Below are 17,054 nucleotides of genomic sequence, written 5' to 3'. Positions count from 1 at the left end.
CCTATAGAGAGCAAGTTTTTATTTCTGCAGGAAAAAAGTATAAGAAAATGAGCTGTACTGGAATTAAAGAACCCTGGCAAATAAATAAAATATAGCTTGCAAATAACAAAAAAATGCAATTAAAAATCGAAGGTGGTTACAAGGGTGTGCAGTGAAGAAGAAAGAGAAGGAAAGCCTTCTCCACAGGGCACTGACCCCCCAGGCCTCCCTTAGTTCAGGGCTCCTGCATCCAGTTCCCTTGGGTCCGAGTGTCCAGTGTAGTAACATCAGGTCTTAGTAAGAAGGAGAACAAACCAAATTGACAGAAAGAACATCATATTTCTGCCCCCTCCCCACCCCCCCATCTTCTCATTACTCCTCCTACAGACTGGTATGCAACACTTACCTGCTGCCCTTCCTATGCTCCTGTCCAGCTTCCCAGCCCTGCTCCTCTGCAGGCAGCCGTGAGCTCTGCCTGGGCATCCCCCATCCATGACCACCCCTCTGGCTGCTTTTTTACACAGTAGCTTATTGCAGGGTATGTACTGGCAGATAGGCATTTAACTATGGGTATTCTGGGATGAGGCCTGTCTTGTCTGGCAGATCAGCTCAGTGTTCTAAACGAGCAGGACGCTTTTGCTTATAATTGTAAGTACCACAGTCAGAAAGCCACCTATGTCAGGTTTCCCTAACAATGTACCCCTCATTCCTTCAGGTACGCAGTTGATCCCTGATGCACAAGGTGGTCCTTTCTAAAACAACAGAAAAGAACAAATATATGCACAATTCAGATCAATGGTGTTTGACAGCAGAATTGTTTGCCTTCTGAGAGGACCACAGTTTCCTTGAGAAATAATAAAATTTGTGTTAATGAGGAATAAACACTTGAATGAAATGTCCTTTCATGGGAAGTGGCTTTTGTAGCTGCAGCACTCTGGCAACATGCTCCCAAAAAACTGTTCTAACTTTACTTCATTGGACTGCTTAATGCTCTCAAAACACATGTCTATGTTACTTTAATATTAAGGGCTCTAAGTCCATACCATGTTTATACTGTGCAATTTTGCAGGATTTTGATACCCAGCTCCTTTTTCTAGTTTTCAACAAAATCATCACAAAGAATTTTTTTATTCACAAGGAATGCATGGAAGGCAATGGTACAAGGTATCAATGCCATATGGTGGAGCTTGTGTATGAATACTGGAGTCCTTGAAATGTCACACTGTTTCTGAAGAGTGAATTAAAGGTGTGTGAAACACTACAGATTTTACCCCTAGTACTGGAGATCTCCAAATCCAGATGAGCATAGTTACACAGCCTGTAACAGACAGCATCTGGCCTGTGCTAATTCTTCAACCATGCCTAGGGGCATTTCAGCACATCGTTGACTGGCCTGGGGCAAAAATATATCAGAGACAATTTTCAGAAATTTACCTTAGGGGCAACCATAACTGAAGTCCCAACCATTTCCTAATATTGTTTAACTTCCTTGTATTGGAGTGATGAAAAGGTCTTCACTAGAGAAACAGCTTGGTTTATAAAGGGTGCTCTCTAATCAATTTTTCAAGGTGATTGAATGTGGCCACTATGGAAGACAGAAGCATATCAGACTCTTCACTGTGTGATAGATTAGTCCCAGGCTCTCCTGATGACCACTCTGAAGGACAAAATGAACTTCCCAGAGCTCTAACAGGAGGACATGATTAATCAATTTGTTGTGGGTATCCATTCATAAATAAGAACACACTGACAACAGGACCAGTAGAAGCTTTGGGACATGACAAATATAATGTAATCTCTTGAAGGACCATGAATAAGAAATTACTTCTCTCCCTGAAGAAATTATTAAGTAGGGTCTGAAGTTGAATGTAACTCATACAAACATGTTTATAATCATATATAATTTAAAACCAAATAATATTATGACAACAGGTAGCTTTTTAAATATACATAAATCTAAGAATAATGCCCATATTATCTTCCCCTGAGGCACAGAGAGGTTTAGATCCTCACCTTTCTTTTTCAATTGCTACATGTGATAGCACACAAGTACCTGAATTTTCATTAATTAGAAGTAATCCCATTTGTGTGCCTGTTCAAGACAAAAACTAGCCAGAAGTGCAACACCAGCCCAAACAGCCTGTGACATTGCCTCAGTGCTCATTGGTTGTTCTGACTCACAGGTTGTTCTGACTCAAGCCTGTCTCTGACAGATGAGCACAGAGTGTCCCCTGTTAAGAACTGCTTGGGCAGAGGAGAGAGCTATACACAGACTGGGAAAAGGAGTGGGAAGGAAAGAAAAGTGCTGATGAGTGCAAATCTGGTATTTCATGGAGATTTGACCACAAAGCAGTGTTGACTGCTCTGAATTAACTATTACCTCTTGAAATCTAATCTGACACAAAGAAAGCTTCATTTCCCCAGGCAGTGAACATATCTGCCTTATTACAAAGATGACTTTTATGAAAGGTGGCATAAAAGTTGCTAAATACACCACTGACATATCAACATTAGCTCAATATGCACAAAGATGCTAAATACTCTGCTGCTGTATCAACACTAGCTTAATATGACCAAAGTTCTTGCCATATAGCAATCATGCCTTAGGTAATGTGATGTACTTTAACTGTCAGAGAGAGATTAGCACAGGCTGGGAAAGGCAGATGCAAGTAGGTTAGAACAAGATACCAGGTAGCAGAAAGAAAGAACAGGTGGATCTTTTAAAGAGGGAGCACACAAAAATGGCGACAGCAATAGACAGAAAAAGACATAACTTTCCTGGAATTCTGCCTGTGCCAGTTGCAGTAATTATATGGCAGAACTAACCTGCCAGCAGCAAAGTTTGTTTTCTGTGCAACAGCCAGGCTGTGGTATACATAATTAGCAAACAGATGGCTAGAGGCCCACAGGGACCATAGTTTGTGATGGCTTTTGCACTCCACTGCTTGTGCCATAACATTCTTTTTAAAATAGTACATGTGCCAGATCTGGGTAATGGTTTAACAGATGCCTCATCTTGGCTGCAGGACAGCAGATGCAGGAATGTTTCTCTGAGAGACAGGAAGAAGATGTGCATAAAGCTACAGATATTCCAGTATGTTCAACCTTGCATGGTGTACATATGCTTTTTGAGCCCTGAGAATGCCAGGGATATATAGATTCAGTGTGGGTATTCAAGTAGGAGAAGCTGTAGAAACTGAGAACTCATCTCTTCCCATAAGACCCCAACACTTTTTGGCTAATCTTACGCAGTGAACTGACTAGATTGCTCACTTTTGGGTACTGAAGACTTTGGATCTGAGATCTAGAGGCCAGATGGTCTTTTAGAAAATGCTGGAAGGCTGAAGAAGCACAGGAACAAGGTGCCACTATTACGTGGGCTCTCTTACAGAAATGTGAAAGGTCCTCAATTAAAAACGTTATTAGTAACATCCTATGTCTAATATTCTTTTTTATATTTCAGAATATTTTGTATTGATCAACTACAGCAGTTCTCAAGAATAAAATTCTCAGAGAATTAAGTTGGTAAGAATGAAATGACAAAGAACAGTTATTCAAGAGGCTTTGTATATGCTTAGAAACAATACTTTTGCAAAATTGAAGTTGTGGTCTGTCATTTAAACATGCTTTATGAGTCAGTGTTAACCTGACCCATGTGTGTAAGCCAATAGGTTCAGGCAGCTTAGCTGCCTGCATCTTTAACAGACTGCTCTGACTTTGCTTTTCCTCACTAGTTTCTGTTGAAAACTTCAGTAACTTTCTCCTCTTTTCTTTCCAGACATATTTTACCTTCATCTCATTTATCTCCTGAAGCTTCATCTGTGTTCCCCACATTGGTCAAAGCTTTGAGATATAACTGACTCATCCTTTCCTTAAAGTGAGCAAACCTAATGTCTAAGTGAGTTGGATAAAAGCACAAATTACAACAAAATAACTATGAAAATTGGTAAGATTTAAATATTCCGGGCAAGAAATTAAAATATGAGACCATACACTTTTAAGGTCCTTCTTTCTGGCTTTGATATTTTTCTACTAATTTTGAGTACTTTTATGCTTGTAGCTGTATCATCTTACCTGCATCACCAGGAAATTTCTTACCTGACAATGCCTTTTCACCCATCTCTTTTCAGAGTTTCCATCCTGCTTCCTGCCCCCTCATGCCAGTAACACACCACTAAATGCTCAGTATTGATGTCTGAGAGGGAGAACCCCTCTAATTCTCAACCAAAGGTACAGGCATTGGCCAATTTTCCAGGCAAGGACACCCTCCCTACATTCCTTAGCTCTCTAACTTTACATCCCTTAGTGTCATCATGTATGCCCCTCTTTCAGATCTCACATTCTATTTTCAGTTTCCAGCCCTTTCCCATGTCCCCACCCTCAATTTGCTCAGCCTTTCTACCTCCATCTCTCCCTCCCTCTCCTCCTTCTTCCGTATTTTGCTTAATATTCTTTGCCCTTACCCTAGTTCTTCTGTTGTGGGTCTCTTTTAATTGTCACTTAGCCATTCTCTTGATTTCCATCACAATCTTGTATAGAACAAGGAGGGATTTACATGCTTTAAAATCCTATGTGCTGGGTGGACAATAAGTATTTCATGCAATGGGAGTTTCACAGATGGCAGAGATACAGAACAAGTATTCTTAAGCTCTTCTTGCTCTACTTTTGACACCATCAAGTAAAATCCCCCCTTTGGATGCACAAAAGCTGCACCTGAATCATTAAACAAGGCTGCATAAGAACAACAAAGTCCAGCTCTAAGAAGAGAGAAAAGGAAAACAACCTCTTGTACTTAAAAATTAACCCACCCATTTTCCTGTCAGGTGCAATGCTGCTAGCCCCAGTTTATAGCCTGAAGTGCAGACTGAGTACGACATAGTTTAATAAAAGTGAACTGCGAAGAACAGCTTCTTTCATTTGCAAAAATCATTAAGTTTAAAACTAACCCCAACCAGTATTAAAAATCATAAGAAAATAATAAATGTTAATACTTCAGAATTTGCCATTGTCTTAGCATTTTTTTCTGTAGTTTAAAAAAAAAAACATTTCCCCCCCCGCCCCAAAACTAGGAATTTTCTTCTCTTTTGAGCTACATACTCCAGAAAGTAGTTCAGCTCTGTCATTCCAAGCATGAAGTAGAACAAACTACCTGAAATAGTTAATATAATTTAGTGCAAGGCAATTACATCTATTGCCATGAACAGCACAATTTACTATCATGGGGAAGTGAAAAAGTCCAATATGTCATAGTAAAATGCACTTTAAGCTGCACATAAATGAGACCTTCCTCACATCTCTGCATATTTCTTGTTGGAACCAGAGCTCAGGATTACACCACCCCAGGTAAATGCCCTGCCTGCTGGGTTACCAAAGCCTGCACTTCATCTCTGCTTACTTTCCCTCTCCAGCAAATCTGCTTCCTCCCCTCCATAGTGGCACAACCTCAGCAAGAGGACACAAAGTGCTGCCATTCACAGCAGCCTCTTGAGATAATAAACGGAGGTACGATATTGCACTCAAGGCTCAGGCACATGGAAAGAGAAGTCGATGCTCAAGGAGTACACAGCACCCCAACTGTCCCCCTGTCCTTCCTGCCCTGTTGGTCCCCCCAGGCTGGATGCTGACCTTGGCCTCTCCAGGGACTGCTGGACTGAAAATGCCAAAATGCCACCCACAATGCAGGTAGACACTCTTCTCTGCTGCCTCTTCTCAAGGGGTGGCCCTATGCAGAGATGAGGGACAGGCGAGCATCTAAAAATTTGTCTGCTCTAGGAGCTCAGTTGCTAAAAGAAGATTTTCCCTTTGGGCCCAGTGCTGTAACCAATGTAAATGTTGGTGTGACTGCCTTTCCCCACCTGCCAGTACATATTTTAGTAGAAATTGCAGCTCCCATGTCATCTTCTGGGGAGACTGCACTCTAAAAATGCACTGTAGCATCAAGCCTTTCTGTGGACCAAGCAGCCGTTCTCCCAGCTGGCTTCTGCCTACATGTAACAGACATAAGAAAATGTGGGAAATTTGGGGTATTAAGGATGTGCAAAGATTTACAGCCTCTATGGACAAAAGGCTTTTTCTGTGATTGCTTTTTCATTCTGCTCTTTCAGTTTAGTTGTTTAAGCCTTCAGACTCAATTTTGTGACACTAGGATGCCTCTGGACTGAATGACTAAGTTAACATATTTCAGTCACCCCTCCTCTTAAAGACAACTTACAGGTTGTCTTTGATGACACTGCTATTGTCATTATCTAAGATAGCAAGCCCAGCTCCATTACAAGCACACACTATTTTTCTTTTAGGTTTAAATTCAGAATTTATACTTTTCCTTCAGAATATAAATGTGTCTTCTTCTTAAAAGCTAGATACACTAGAAGAGATTAAAAAGGAAAAAAAAAAACTGTCTATAAAACTTTTCTCAATTTTCTTTTTCCAAACATCTGCCTAGTAGAGGTGACTTGGTCCTAATGTGCCACATTTTTTCTCTGTTAGCAAAGCAAGGAACAAATCTAGAAGAAATCTAGATTACAAATCTTAATTATGCCAGCTTTGAAGGCTGCAGACATTTTGCTCTTTAGTACTTTCCAGTACAGAATCTCAGCACTGATCTCTCACTGAAGCAAATGTATATTGTGGTCATTATTCCTTTCAGTAAATATCAACTGCCTGCATTTAAACCATGGAAAATGGAAGTGCTTCCAATTCCTTGTTATGTGCTCCTCCCTCCATACCTTGATTTCTATGGCCAAATTGGTCTGGATGACTGAAGGAAGCTGCTGTGGCAATGTCCTTTTGCTGGCTGGTCACTATAAGACCTGGGGGCTGATCCTGGGTCACATTTTGGCTTCCTCACAGCAACTAAATCAAGCCAACAATGATTTATTGCACGAAAAGGAAAATGTGACTAAGTCCTTTACTGTTCTAATTACACAACCTTAATTTTAAAAACTAAGAAACTGAGTCAATTTGCTGAAGATAAAATATAAAACTCAAATAGCTGCTATCAAATACCTTATATTTATTTCATAAATGGCAAAAAACCCCACTAATGAGCAATAAATTCTTTATTCAAAAACATCGATACAAAATAACACTCTTGGAGATATACACTTTTACATTTTTAAAGTGCATCTCTTCGTTGCTACAATATTTGATTTGCTAATTTACACTGTACATTCATAATTTATAAAAAAAATAATTGGTGAATATTTCTCCAGTTGGATGCTAATAACAGTGACAAGGATGCTAATAACAGTGACATATTCCATTGTAAAAATCACTTTTGAAGTGTGTACATATACAAACCATTCATATCCAGATTTAAAGACAATACCGTGACAATAGCAAGAGTATCACTACAAAGTGGAATTACAGTGTACTGTACGATAATAGATTCTTGTTATAAAAGGTTATTTAAAAGTGCAAAATATATACACTCTGCCTTTATATTACTTCCTAGTTTAATTTTTACTACTTAATAAATCCCTTTCTGACTTCCTGAACAGATAAAATTACAGTAATTTTACACTATGCAAATCTATAATCATGCACATGTTGAGAGGCTGCATTTCCAATAAAAAAAGGAACAAAAGCAAAGCTGCACACACAAAAAATGCTGTGTTTCATATGTCTTTTTTAATTTGCCAACTAAAACACATAAAATATTTAGCAAAATATATAATGAATACCATTTAGATGTGAAGCAGTGTGAGTATGAAAAATTTTAGTTCATTTTATTTTGAAAGGATTACCTGCAAGTAGTTCCCTATACTAAGATGATCACATATATGGGCTCATTTTGTTGCATTGTAGCCCTCAGTACCACCTTCCTCTAGAAAGGAAAGAAACCTGCAATATGCAAAACCCCAAAGAGCTTCAACAAACATTTAATTACTGCATGCCGAAGATGAACAACATTCAGTCTTTATGTGTCTATATAGAATTTTGACACCTATTTAGGTTTGGCTGTATTATGAACTGCTGAAATTAATTTTCATTTTTAGAACAGAGGTAGTGAACTGTCAGGAAATGTTTAATAAGGTATACTTACTGGCTGCAACCGAGTATACTAATTTAAATGTTCTTCTTCAAAAAGAACTTCTGGGATCATGCAGTTTCAAGTTTTGAAACTGAAAATCTTGTGCCAATTACATAATGTAGACCACTTTTTTCCCCTGTTCCATTGACTACAATATACTTGATTGTTCAAAACTTATGTCATTTACTGAAGAAAATATGATCTTTCCCTTTCAATAAAGATTTACAGGGTATGAATAAGAACAAATGGCAATTAGAGGGGAGTACCTGAGTATTAATGTCACCACTGACTATTTAATCCTAAAACCCTGAGTTCTTAAGGAATTCTGCCAATGCCCACTGACTTTCAAAGGCATGTCTGGAAGTCGTTTGAAACATTTCCTATAAAGTATCTACATATCTTGTTCTTCTTTGGGTTAATAAAAACATTGAAAGGAATATCTAAAATATCTAAAATATACATCTTTTTTTTTCCATGAACAACACTGTGATGGAATAAGGATGAATAATTAATCATTTATGTACACCTGATAATGTCATGTCAGTGTAAAAATTTGAAATAACTGACATTTTGTATTGTTAATATAGTAAGCTATGAAAATTCCAAATAGGGCTAAAACTCCTATCTCCATCTGCCTTTGAAAGATTTAAGAATTTCAAAATATTGGTTCAAATAAGAGGTTTTGTTTAAATTGATTAAGAGAACACAAAATTTTATTTCCAGAGGCACTAGACCAGATATGAAAAGAATCCAACCACTCAAGGATGCTCAGTGAAAAAGTAGAGTAAATGGCAGAAATACGTCTGGTGAACAGACACCTGCCAAGGGAACAGGGAATGCAGAGAAATGACACAAAAAAATTTTCAGTGACCACCAGTGATTTGACTGCTTGGAGAATGGAATTGCATCCTCTGAGAGAATGTTTATAATTTTCTCTAAAAGGCATAATTAATAGTATAATCTGAGGAACAGGGCAGTGAGTTATACATTTACACGCTTCAAGAAGAGACAGAGAAAGTACTTTCACTTGCAAAACCACTCATGAGCACAAAAAGGAAACTGAAAGATGAAGATTTCACTTTCTCTGATAGAATCACTGTTCCATAACAACTGAGCAGTATTTCTGCTCACACTGTGCAAGTAAATGTTGAATAATTCTATTTTCCTGCTCTCCACATTTGTAACTGTGTGTGCCGGCTTCTCTGGTCTGCATAAACAGCTTCTCAGGACTCACGGTATTCCCAAGCACTTGGTTACATGCTGTTCCAGTTGAGCTCATTAGTCTGCTTTTTTTAGTTTGTTTGTTTTCTGTTCCCATTCCAAGTTTTACATTTGAGAGAGTGATTTTACAGTTGAAACATATTTTTTTCCCACTACTGAATTAGTATTTAAAAATATTTTTAAGTAGCAGTGGTGTACCTTAGTGTTTATAGAGCAGAGCATGTGGTCCTACTCTTTATTTCAAACACTGCCACAGCTATGGCATAAAGCAAATAATTCAACAGCAGTAAGTTAGCCGTGCATAAAAGGTGGTTAGAAGCACTTATATGTGCTTTGCAGAAATTTGTGTTCTACAGACAAGAGCCTTGTGAATGCAGCTATCTCATTTACAAGATGGTTTTTACATAAGTTTTGCCTTTATAACTGTTATCACATATTGCATCACAACTATTCTTTTCTCACAAAAAAAAAATGTAAATATTATATGTTTGAAACTAAATGACAAGTCACTCCAGTAGACTGGTCTCTATTTATAAAAATAAAATCAGCCCATTGTTGCCATTACAAGGTGAACAAGAGACAACTGCACAAATTCTAGGCAGTGAATAAGCGCAGCTCTACATCTTTGACATGAACAGGCACCATTTTCAACAGTGGTGGGTGCTATGATCATCATGGTGATGAAAAAGCTGAAGATGCTCAGCTAAAATCATGGAATCATATGGAAAGATGATCAGCGAACACAAGGAGAAAGAGGAGATTCAGGCACCTATCATTTCCAGTACTTAATAATAGTGAATTTGCTTCTGACCTGATCTGCAGTATGGGAATTTTTAATGAAAAAAGGGTATTTCTCAGTTTCTGACTGGTTACCCCTAAAGCTCTGCTGTTATTAAAAGATAAGAACTTGGAAACATCTTTATAATCCAGGGCCTGTTTTCTGAAATGAAGCATGGTAACAGGGAAACTGACAGGCTGAGAATTCCCCAAGTGTTGGATCCTGGAGCCTCAAGTCTCTGCTGTCTGGACTTGGACAGATTGATTGCTGGTTGGGAGGTAGTGCCAGATGCACAACAGTTGTGCTGGGATGCATGGAAATCTACTTTGTTAATTCATCCTAGATAGTACTCTTCCAAATTCAGCTTATAATTAATGTTACAGTATCAGAAAAGCTTTTTTTTTCTGGAGGCAGAACAGTTCAACTAGGAAAAAAACCCAACAACAAAAGTTAAGTATAAATGACCAAAAGAAGTACAAGAAAAACAAAAAAGCATATATTTCTCTATAAATATTTTTCTTCCTTCTCCTTGTAACAGTTGAGAATCATACCTCTGTTTCACCCTGGATGTGTGGAAGACAGAGGCCACATTTTCTTGCTAGCACTTAAAATGCTTGTAATACTATTTGACCAACCCATGGAGGCTTGAGGGAGCATAGAAAATATTTAGGAACACTGCGCTAAATTAAAAGGGGTTTTCCCCCCTTTAAGATAGCTTTTAGAAACAGAGGAACCATTTGGATTGGAAAATAATACTTGCCCCTTTTTTTTGTTTCAGTTTTGAATCAAGGAAGGAAAGCATATTTCTTCTAAGTCTAAACATAAAATTTCCTCATTTTCAAAAATCTGAGACAAAAAGCATACAAGAAATGGTGGCTCTTTGCTTTCTGACATAACTGCACAGGGAATGTGCAGGATGAAGGACCATCAGGAGTAGAGTGGGGATGTCTCTGGAAAATGACACAAAGGAGTCAGGCATGCATTTAAAGAGAGAAACATAAGCAATGACGCAGCTGAACAGGCAGATGCTCTGAATGACTTCTCACATTTGAAAATGTGACAATACTACAACTTAAAGTATGATTTTCCTATACTGCATAATTATGTTGTCATGAGTACAAAATAAATGGCTCATTTTGATATGATTAGAAATCCTTAGAGTTTAAAAATATAAAGATGGATTTCAATAGACTTTTCAAGTACATCAAGTGTGCTTGTTTTCTTCTACTCTTAATGCAACTACTTTCTTGCTCTCACCACACTAAGGATATTTTGCAGAAAATTTCTTATATTTTAAATTTAATTCTAAATGCACCACTGAAGCACACTTCTAGTGGGGCTAATCTATTTGACCTGAGAAGTCCAAGGAAAAATTCACAGCTAAGCAACCATGGGTAATCAAGCTTTTACAGCTTAATGATGACTTCCACTCATCAACTGAGGCACAGCAATCATTTATATGCACAGTTATTAACTGGCTGCAGTTATTAACTGAAATATGCTCAGTAAACAACTGTGAAGGTCTAGGAATTAAAGGTGAGTGCCTAGTGTGAATAGATTGTTGTACACACAGCAATTTTCATTTAGGGTGATCTAAATAATGACTTATAGATAATACTAGAACAGCTATATCTATTTCCCATTCCAAGATCTGCTTAGCAAGGGGGAAGTAAATTATGGAACTCTGTTTCTTGAGCTTCCTGTGAAGAAACTCCGCAGGACATTTAAGAGTTTGGATTCTCACTGTTCTCACTAACTAGAGTTCACAGAACTACAGTTTCATCAATACCTAAGGAAGGTCTTGCTTGACCAACCTCAAGTACTCCTATGACAAAGTGACCTGCTTAATTGATGGGGAAAGGCTGTGGATGTAGTCTATCTAGATTTCAGTGAAGTGTTTGACATGATCTCCCACAGCATCTTCTTAAAAAAAAGTAACTGCTGGCAGCTTGGATGGGTAGGCTCTTCAAAGAGTAAAAAACTGCCTATCTGTCTGTCTGTCTGTCTGTCTCTCTGGGCCCAGAGAGCCATGGTGAATGGAGCTGAATCCAGTTGGCAGCTGTCACTAGCTGTGCTCCCCAGGGCTCAGTATTGGGGCTAGTCCTGTTTAACATCTTTATTGAAGACCTGAACATTGGGCTTGAGTGCACCCTCAGTAAACTTGTAGATGATACCAAGCTGGGAGGAGGGAGCATTGATCTGATTGAGGAAGGCAGGAAGGCTCTACAGAGAGACCTGGACAGACTCCATCAGTGGGCTGAGGACAACTGCAGGAGGCTCAATAAGGTGAAGAGTGCTGCAGTCGTGTCACAACAACCCCCTGCTGTGCTATAAGCTGGAGGACGAGTAGCTTGAGAACTGTTCAGCAGAAAGGGACTTGGAGGTGCTGGTCAACAGCTGGCTGAATATGAGCCAGTGTGTGCCCAGATGGCCAAAATGCCAGTGGCATCCTGACCTGTATCAGCAATAGTGTGGCCAACAGGACCTGGGCAGGGATTGTCCCCTGTACTCAGCACTGGTGAGGCCACACCTTGTGTACTGCACCCATTTCTGGGTCACTCACTTCACAAAGGACATTAAGGTACCGGAGTGTGTCCAAAGAAGGGCAACAAGGCTTGTGAAAGGACTAGAGAACACGTCCTGTGAGGAACAGCTGAGGGAGCTGGGTTTGTTTAGTCTCCAGAAGAGGAGGCTCGGAGGGACCTCATTGCTCTCTACAACTCCCTGAAAGGTGGTTGCAGTGAGGTGGGGGTTGGTCTCTTCTGCTGTGCCTGCAGTGAGAGAACAAGAAGAAATGATCTTAAGCTGAGAACGGCGGGATTCAGATTAGATATTAGAAAATAAATGTTGCTGTTAGTGTGGGCAGGCACTAGAATAGCTTGCCCAGGGAAGTGGTGGAGTCACTATCCCTGGAGGTGTATCTAAGAGGTGCCTGGACCTGGAGCTGGGTGTTAAGGTTTAGTGGTTACAGTAGGAGTACTGGGTGGGCAGATGGACTTGATGATCTTGGGGATTTTTTCCAACCTTAATGACTCTACCTTACCCTGGTTAAAAGCTCTGTATCCTTATTGTGGGTGTTTAAAATATTGCTTGTTCTTTTTAAATGGAGGTTGTTGTCTGATGAAAAATCCTACAGTCTGCAGGTTGCAAGCAGGACACAATGAATGCTGCTGGGTTATATTGTCAGGTGCTAGAATTCAGCTTTTAAAGTCTGGTATATGATGCTTTAAATGACAGAGACAAGAGTCTTGTCTACAGAGGTAATTTTTTGAAGAGTTGAATTAGTCTGGGAAATTCCTTCCTATACATTTTTTACTGGTCCTTGGCTTTCCTAGGTGATAGAAAACAGCCAGACACAAATTGTTAGTTCCTATATCCACATGGTTTACAAAGCATTTTAATATAAAAAAACGCCACATGCCTGATACCAAAATGTCCCCTCTTCCTTATGCTATAGAAATGTTCTCAGTTTTTGCAATGTTTAATGAAACACCCATTTCCTCGGTTGCAATTTTATTGGCAGTTCAGATAATTAAAGTAGAGCTGCACACAATTTTGGCAATTTCCAAATTCTGGTGTCAAACAATAGTGTACAGTAATCTGCCCATGCAACTTCTGAGGTTATTTCACACAGTTTGAATTCTTTATCTTTTATTTTGGATGGCACATTTTCCTGCCACACAGACATAATACTGGGTGTGTTTTGAATGTCAGAATGAAAAAGGAATGTGGTAAAAAGAAAAATAGGATGGAGCATGCAACTAAATTTCCAAATATAACTTTCTTCTCATTTTATGTCAAAAGAAAAAAAATGACAATGAAGAGAAAAAAAATAACATCAATGAAGCAAATTGTTGGAGTATTATTACAGAGATTTTTTCAGGCAATTGAATTTTTTCAACTGTAAAAGAAAAAACTTTGATTGATTTTTTTTTAAAGAGCTGTGACAAATGAACACAACATATAATCTTCCAGAAAAATGACCTTGATAAAATGGGTGGTATGATAAATCTAAGGGTAGTGTTTATTGCAGATTAAAACCCACCAACAAAAATGAAGAAATTGATTAGCAAACATTAGGCAAAAATGGGACTCACTCTTGGACAAAATTTACTGCAGAGGCATTTTCAGCCTCTTGGAAAAGTAGTGCAGCTTTGGATAGTAGAGAATATACAGTGCATATTGAAAATAATTTAAAAAAATAACACCTATACCTTACATACCTGCCTGTATTGTTATAAAACAAAGTATTGGTCATGTCAAACCGGAACATTTTCTTTGAAGGCAGAGGAAATAAGCAAATCTCAGTGAAAAGAACCACTTGGTGACTGGCCATGCAATTTAAATGAAAAAAAAAAAAAAAGCCCAAACCCAGGAAACCTATCTTTAAGTTAGATTAAGTAAAATCATGAGAGCATGCCACATAAATGGATTTACTACCGATGAAAGGCACATATTGTTGAAGGCTGTGTAATAATTAGCATGGCAAAGACCTACTACACTGCTGTGCATACTATGACATAACAGACAAAACTGAAGTATGGTACAAGTTTTTCCAAAAACAAAATCTTCTAAAACATCTTTATGATTAAAGCAGAGAAATCTTGTTTACCTCCTTTTCATATGAGCATTCAGAAACTGTCATTTTAGGGATAATTTCCTGATTGCAATTGCAGATATTTTGCTACAGGATATAAAACACTAAGTGAGAAACTTATTAAGAAATTAAAAGGAAATGAAAATATATTGAGGGAAAATAGAAATGATTAATGTGGAAACAAGAGGCATTAGAAGCACTTGGCTTTATAGAATTAGGGTGACAAATATTGCAATGAAACAAAAGAATGTTAAGAGTATTTTGAGATATTAGTTAAAATCTTAAATGCAAAAGAACACAACAAGCAAATAAACTCAGAGAGACTATTTGCAGGACTGGGAAGACATGAACTCAGTGTAAGTGACCAGGAACCCAGAATCTGACGCTGTCATAAGAGCATTTTTTACCTACCGTATGGAGTGAGTTAACTGAAATTCAACAGTGCCTTGGTCCAAAGGAAGGCAAAGGGCAAATTAAATATAAGTTTGGTTATGAATCTGATTGCTTTTCCTTTTATTCTGCTATGAATATCCCAATGATGGGGAGAAATAAATCGCTAATAATCCTACAAATGCTGATAAAAATCATTGACTGGAATGAAGAACTGTATCCCAGAAACGACTGTGACATTCAACTCTGCAGTTGTTTGGATATTGCTGTTTCCTATTTCTCTCTCTCTCTCTGGCACACATTTCCCCTTTTGAGTTCTGGGAATATATCTCAAGCACAGTGATGTGATATGTGCTAGTAACTGCTGGGGCTTTTGTGGAAGCCACTTTGCTTTTAGTTATAGGCAAATGAGGAAAACTGCCTTTACTCCAAAAATTCTTCATTGTATTGAAAACACAGTTAGAGTATAAGGCAGATGCAAAACATAGCATTTCTCCAAGACTTTAGGAAGCAGCCTTTTCCAGTTCTATTCAGGAATAAAACACACTTTTGGTTCAGTAAAGGATTTCTACTTTAAAACACAGGTAAAGTTTTATCCCTAAAACCAATTTAATATTCATATTCATTCCACGAGGGAATACTTGTCTGTCTTCTGTGCAAAAAGGAAACAGTGAGCTGATTATGTACTCTGCTTATGGATGTTGTAGAGCAGTAATTTAGCTCAGTTCTGAATGTTAATTGAACAAAGTGCTTAAAGACACGGTAGAATGTCTCTAGTATTTTTTTATGAGTAGCTCTGTTCCAAGAGTCAGTGCATCCCCTGAGACATAGAACTCACCAATGAATTAATACAATTTTTACTGTATTATTTTATTAATATCTTCTACTAAGCCCCAGGTAGCAACTGCTAGCTGGAAAAACAGGCTAAGACCTTTTCTCCCCTCCCCGCTGCCAGTTACATGGGATGACAAACTTTTGATTTACTTTGGGATTGTCTTATTTTATTATCATAATCCTGCAACATTGCTTATGATTGCTACTTTTTATTGTATTGGTACATAAATCTGATATTAAACTTGTCTATGGAAAATTGACCTGTCAAAAATCTGTGTGGTAGTATAGCATATTGATGGAGAAAGATGCCTCTCAGAACATTATTCAATCCACTGGTTTTAGGCATCTATTGCAAGAATGAATAAAGCACTCCTTGGATTTGCTGGTTTCTATCCATTGATTATGGAGTTGAGACCAGATGATTAATACAGACTGGACACCTAATTTCTATATTAATTCATTAATAAGCATTGGGTATGATATTTCCATCATAGTTGGTAATCTAGAGATTTGTAAAAACCAGTCATTTAGCTAGCCTAGAAATATAACAGAAATAATGTTCCAAGAATAATAGGTAATGAGAAAAAAAAAAAAAAAAAGTTCTTTCATTTAACCTCCTTACTCTGCTTGGTTATCTTGCAATCCTAGAGATCTATGCAGCTGAGATGCTTCTGCCACTCACACCTCCCAATGTTTAGACTTGCATAATAGATCATGTCTTTGCACCGAAAAAAGGTCTGTGATCCATCTAAAGTAGAGGTTGGATTACCTGCGTAACTGCAACTTGTACAGGGCATCATGACAGCTGTTCCAAAAAAAAAAAAAGATTATGCCTTTCAGTCTAAATAGTTCTGATTTTGATTCCCTACTGAGAAGTCAGCAGTTTTTTCAGTAGGAATGAATCCTTTATGTGAACATGTAGGTAGCTGTGCACTGAGGGAATACTAGAAAAGAAAAGCATTTTTGTTCCTCTGTTTATTACTTAAAATCATGTATCTTTGTTTCAAGCAAAGTCCTGTATAATTTACTGGGACTTAAAACAGCAGTGGATTTTGGATCATGTCCATGGAATTTGATAACTTAAAATTTCATAAAAATATTTTACTTATGAATCTTTTGTGGTTGAACCATATTAGAATACATATTTGATTTCATCTTGCATGCTACACAGATCTGTTTTGCACCTAATAAATTTGCTACAAGGTCTTTGATTCACATAAGAT

At 38.0% G+C, this 17,054-nt stretch overlaps 1 protein-coding gene and 1 long non-coding RNA gene across 2 annotated transcripts in view; one reads left to right on the top strand and one right to left on the bottom strand.

Annotated features, from left to right (window-relative positions):
* TPO (thyroid peroxidase) overlaps positions 1-462 on the bottom strand; it is a gene marked incomplete at both ends in the record, with an annotated part of 44,089 nt that extends 43,627 nt beyond the window's left edge. The window contains one exon of the mRNA XM_083856151.1: positions 386-462. Coding sequence (XP_083712277.1) covers positions 386-462 — 77 coding nt within the window. The remainder of the gene's footprint in view (positions 1-385) is intronic.
* The window catches only part of LOC310907498, a 245,642-nt gene that overhangs the window by 50,598 nt on the left and 177,990 nt on the right, over positions 1-17,054 (top strand). The window lies entirely within an intron of this gene.

This window comes from Zosterops lateralis (genome assembly GCF_965231275.1).
Source record: "Zosterops lateralis genome assembly, chromosome: 3".
In the NCBI taxonomy this organism is placed as follows: domain Eukaryota; kingdom Metazoa; phylum Chordata; class Aves; order Passeriformes; family Zosteropidae; genus Zosterops; species Zosterops lateralis.
The sequence above is the reverse complement of the archived record's forward strand: the minus strand, read 5'-3'. Positions and strand labels throughout refer to the sequence as shown.